The sequence below is a fragment of the Sinocyclocheilus grahami genome, unplaced genomic scaffold, assembly GCF_001515645.1.
Source record: "Sinocyclocheilus grahami isolate Dianchi unplaced genomic scaffold, SAMN03320097.WGS_v1.1 scaffold371.1, whole genome shotgun sequence".
Classification (NCBI taxonomy): domain Eukaryota; kingdom Metazoa; phylum Chordata; class Actinopteri; order Cypriniformes; family Cyprinidae; genus Sinocyclocheilus; species Sinocyclocheilus grahami.
The window spans coordinates 541,242-546,575 of NW_015505550.1; the positions used below are offsets into that span (position 1 = coordinate 541,242).

Below are 5,334 nucleotides of genomic sequence, written 5' to 3' on the forward strand. Positions count from 1 at the left end.
AGTAAAACTATCATCATGTCATACACACAGAAATGTAAAGGTATTCACGGCAACCCGTCAAAATAACAGTTCGGTTTAACTAGAGGGCATTGGCAGAAATATATTACTGTTGTTGAGTAGAATGTACGTAACAGACTGCTACTACAACTACTAAAATTATTAAAACCTTATTTTTAAGGAATAAGCATTCAATACTTCTTCAATGTTTTAAATTGTAATATTAAATTAACTTTATTTTCCAAAACATTTAATTTGTTTAATTACTTAAAAGATAGATTAAATGAATGTTTTATGCCTTAAAACAAAATGTAAATACACAACACAGAATTTCTGAGCAAAAAAATCATAAGGCTATTGTAAGCTTTTGTATCATAAGGCTAAATCATAAGGCTATTGTAAAACTTGTTTTATGCTTTCAAATTAGACATGCTAAAACAGAATTTGGTTACAATAAAACATAAGGTTGGACAAATAAAACATTTCATCCCCCCAAAATCCGTAAACCTAGGGGAAACACTGCGCTGTGATAGAAGACTTTAGCTCGCGTTTCAGGACAGTTGACAGAATTGTCAATTGCCTAATCGGTAATTGTTGCATCATCACAAAAATGTATTTTCACATCGTTTTAAGCCATTCGGTACTCGCGCTCTCCAGAGGCGCGTGCGCTCACAGTCACATCCAAAGCGCGTACTGAGAGTACCAAATTGAGAAAGTACTGTCGGGGTTGTCTTAAGTTAATGTAAACAGTTGCAAAATAAAACGCATGAGTATCAGTATTGGATCCATGAAATAGGTCGTGACAGCAGCCTAGCTGTGCCGTCTTTCATTAATGTTAATCAAACAACAAAACGTACTGCTCTTGACTAAATAATGTTTTGTTGAATAACTTTTAATGTTAATTTACAGTTTATTCAATTTCTGTAGCCTATTTAAAACACGTTCATAATTTAGAAAATGTAGTTAATACTTGCATCATTAATGATTTATTTTATCCACCCGCGACTCACCCGCAAATAATCAGAATGCATTTTTTTTATTACCCGACCCACCCGATCCGCGGATTATCCGCAGCGCCCGCGGATATAACCGCCATCCGCGCATCACTAGAACACACCTCTTTACTTTCGCGTGTCACGTGACCGTGTAATCGCAGCCTCTGCGATTGAAAAATCGTGTTATTTCATATCACGATATTATCGCAAATGCAATTAATCGTTCAGCCCTATCCAGATGAACTCTTCACTGCATGTTCGGTGAGTTTAAGGTCACTTAACATACACATGGGAACGCAACATGATCTTCCAAAACTGTAATGAGAAGCACTTATGAATAAACCGGCTACTGTCAACAAAAGAGAAACTACGTTTTTTTAAGGGCGTGTTTCGGTTTTCCTCCAAAATAAAAGTTTGATGGTTTAATTAAGATTTTACAGTTGTAATGTAAAATAAGTTTTTTTTGGTTTTTTTTGGTAAATTTATTAACTTATTTCACAGTGAAATATTACAATAGTAATTTCTTTTTCTGTTTAATATTTTTATTGAAAAATACTTAATCCTAATAATAGTTGTCATTATTATTTTATAGTCATTGTTATATAATTCAAATGTTTTGGTCAAATTGTATGACAAAATTTCAAATTGTCAAACAAGCACAGCAACCCTAGAGCTTTAAAAAAAAAAGTATTTTTTTAATTTGTAATCTTTATTAGAAAAAAATTGAAATTAGAAATTTTCCCTAAAAAGGATGGTTCTATATAGACCTGAATCTATCTTTGCTGCATTCTGAAATAGTCAAAATGCCCTACAAACCAGTTTAATAACTTTTGCTCTACAAGCTTTTATGAAGCATTGCTTATTAATGAAGATCATAAATGGTGTTTGTCAAAAGCTCACTCACTATTAGTGTGAAAGCTCAATGAGTGATCCAGTTTCCATTACACTGCTGCTTAGCTGATGTGCTGCAGAAGCAAGACGTGTTAAACAGGCCTATGACGCAAAATATTCAATTTCTGCTGAAAGCAAGGAGATGCTAAAAAGATTTTTCCATGAATTCTGGGAATATTTCTTCTGCGGAAACATACATTACACCTGCATCGATCACGTGATGTCTCGCCAGCAACATGTATGTATTAGTGAATTATTAGTGTATAATTAAGCACTATTTGAGCCTGAGCCAAGGGGTGAAAGCGTGCGTTTAATACCTCTCCAGCCACTCTTTGGGTTTCTCCCACTGAGACACCTCCGTCCTGCAGTTGTAGTAGTACTTCTTCCCTGAAGAACTGATGTGTTCAGACCAATCATCTGCCGGCTCATATGGCTGAATAGAAGGAAAACAACAGGTGTGAGCACTAGAACCGCTGGCATTTAAAGAGACAGGAGCTGTTAAAGGCATGAGAGAGGGAGAGGTAAAGGAAGGAAGATAAAAAAGGAGAGATGTATGGCAAAAACAAAAAACAATACAGGTTTGTTGTTTTTCTTATGATATAAGGAAAGGCTAAACAGAGCAACAGCATGAGAACGTTTAAAATATAGAACAAGACTGGGAAGAAAAGAGAGAAAATGAGAACATTAAAGACAGACAGATGGGAGCGTGCAAGGGAGAGAGAGAGCTGAATCCTGATGCAAGCGTGTGTAATATTAGATGAGGTGGATCTCTGCACATCGCCCCTGCAGGATGCCTCTTTAATCTGTCTGAGTCCACCCTCCACCTACTAGCAGTCTGACTGTCAAAGCCTCACACCACTACACCAGGCAGTACCGATCATTAAAACTGAAGTGTGCAATTTCTGTGCCACTAGCGTCACCATCCGGCATTGCAAAAATAATGACAAGTCTCTTGAACGCTTCCTTCGTCAACCAAGGGGTCACAGTATGGATGGTTAGCATGGCCTAGTTAACTCCTCCCTTGAGTCAAAATCTCTCTCTCTTTGATGGTCATTCAAAATAAAACACTTAGTCTGACTTCATTTTTGCTAGCAATGCATTTATCAGGGTCCTGTGCCAGAATGTGGTGGAATCTACCTACAAATGCTGTAATAATGTCTCTCCGCTAGTATCCTGGGATAGAAGAAAGCATTTTAACAATAAAAAGAAAGAAAGAAATGAATTAATTAATAAATTAATTACTTTAGCTTTAAAGAAAAATGCGGACCTATATTATATAGACTACCACTCAAAATTTTGGGGTAAATAAGATTTATTGATTTATTATTATTATTTTTTAGAAATTAGTACTTTCATTCAGCAAGGATGCATTAAATTGAAAAGTATCAGTAAAGACAATGGAATTAACTTAATTACTGAATTTCACAGAAAATATAAATTTTTTATAAATAAAGAACTAAGTCAATTATTAAAGTATTACATATGCTACATAGACTGATTTATTCATTTTAAGTATTTGGGATTTTAAGAGCAAGTGGAAAATGTGCTGAATGTTTCATTTCATCCAAGTGAAATTAGCAAGCAGTTAGACTGAATTTACATTCGTTTTAAAAGCGGAACCAGGCACGAGTCGACACAGGTTGTGCGCGTGCGTCAAGCCTCATCCATACTGCCAGATGCGTTCGTGGAGACTTGCGGTGCGGAGCCGGGTGCGAGTATAAACGAGCATTACGAGACAGGCTGCATGAGTGCGGCAATCGTGAGCGGCTTGTCCGTGACGCGGGATTTGCGCCGCGTGGGGCAGAGAGGAGCAAGTATGAGAAGCATTCACAGACACAGGCTGTGTGTGCGCTCTTCTGAATTGGGAATAGCGAACATGCATCATAAACTTATTTCTAATTAATCTGTTGGCGAGATAAAAATGTGTAAGAACGTTCACGTACTAACAAAAACGTCTAAGAATGTATCTTTTATTCTCCAGTACTGAAAACAGAACCGATAAGGGAGCTTTTGATATGCGCTGTGACGCAGCTCTTGCAGATTACCTTTTTTGTTCGTTGTCTTATTTCGAAGCTTAAGTTGCATACGTTTTTCTTTAGTTTTAATTTACCTAACTATCGATCTGCCCCAGTAGACACCATAATCCCACTCTGTCTCTCTCCAGTCCCGCTTTCCGTTTTTTAATGGTGGGTGTTTACGCAGTTGGCTAGAGCAGTGCTGATTGGGGAGAACAGAGGTGCGCTCACTCTATTGGTTAGTAAGACTGCAACTCAAGGCTGGCAGTCATCCATATGCTCTGGAACAGAGTAATATCGCATCCATATTGCAGGCTTTGCGATTAGGAAATCGCAACGTCTCAAATCGCGATTTCGATTAATCGCACAGCCCTAGTCCCCGGTGCATCTACCAACCAAGGAAACATGAAAAAGATTAACCCAGTAACTTTGTTTTGGTAAGCCTTTTTCTGCAAGCGTCTGAGAAAACGCGCGTGTCTGATTTCGCTCCCTTGGTGACGTGGCAAAGGATCTCATAATATCACCGCCCCTTACTCTGTAAGTTTACACCCACGGTGCCGTCATTTGATTTCATAAACAACAACGGTGTACCAGCTCTAATGTCATGGCGAAAGTTTGAGCAAAGCATGCTAACTGTTCTGTCTTTGGCTGCACAGACGAGCACAGAACACTATTTAGATTCACAGCCTCAGAGGAGACAAGCAAGCAGTGGAATTATTGATTTATTTAATGTATATTGCTGCTGCAACACAGATCTAAAATAAACATGCGATTTATTTCCCAGACATAACCGACTGTTTTTTGTAACTCGTGTGTTAACGTAAACTTGTGTGTGAGAATGAGAACTTAGTTTAGTACTCGCATGCTGTGACAGCCGCTTTCTCTCCATGTGCTTCGGATGTGTGCACTCAGAAAACCGTATATAAGAAGTTTAAACTCGTACAGTTTAAAACGCATGATTTCAGTGCGACATGATAATCAGAACCAAAACAGATGTTTTTAGCAGGTCTGAGCTGTCCTGCGCAGCTCTATTCTGGAAAATGGGGCGGGTGCAGCAGCTCATTTGCATTTAAAGAGACAGGCCCGAAAAACAGCGTGTTTCTGCTTACACTCAAAATAGGCATTTTCAAAATGATATTATAAATGATCTGTGGAGTATTTTGAGCTGAAACTTCACAGACACTGAAATAGCGGGGACACCGGAGACTTATTACATATTGTAAAAAGGGGCATAATATGTCTCCTTTAAACCAACAGAGGCACACGGACAGTGATCAAATTTGGTTTCTATTAGTGGTCATTAAGAAAAAATAGTATTTATGGATTTTACAGTTGTAATGTAAAATAAATGGTTATTTTTTTGTAAATTTTTGTTAACTTATTTTACAGTGAAATATTTAGGCATATATATATATATATATATATATATATATATA

The 5,334-nt window shown here is 37.4% G+C and overlaps 1 protein-coding gene across 2 annotated transcripts in view; it reads right to left on the reverse strand.

The window, feature by feature from the left end:
• Nucleotides 1-5,334, reverse strand: part of LOC107549412 (WW domain-containing adapter protein with coiled-coil-like) — a 31,163-nt gene that overhangs the window by 23,718 nt on the left and 2,111 nt on the right. For both annotated transcript variants that reach the window (XM_016230484.1, XM_016230485.1), the window contains exon 2: nt 2,201-2,316. In XM_016230484.1, coding sequence (XP_016085970.1) covers nt 2,201-2,316 — 116 coding nt within the window. The remainder of the gene's footprint in view (nt 1-2,200; nt 2,317-5,334) is intronic.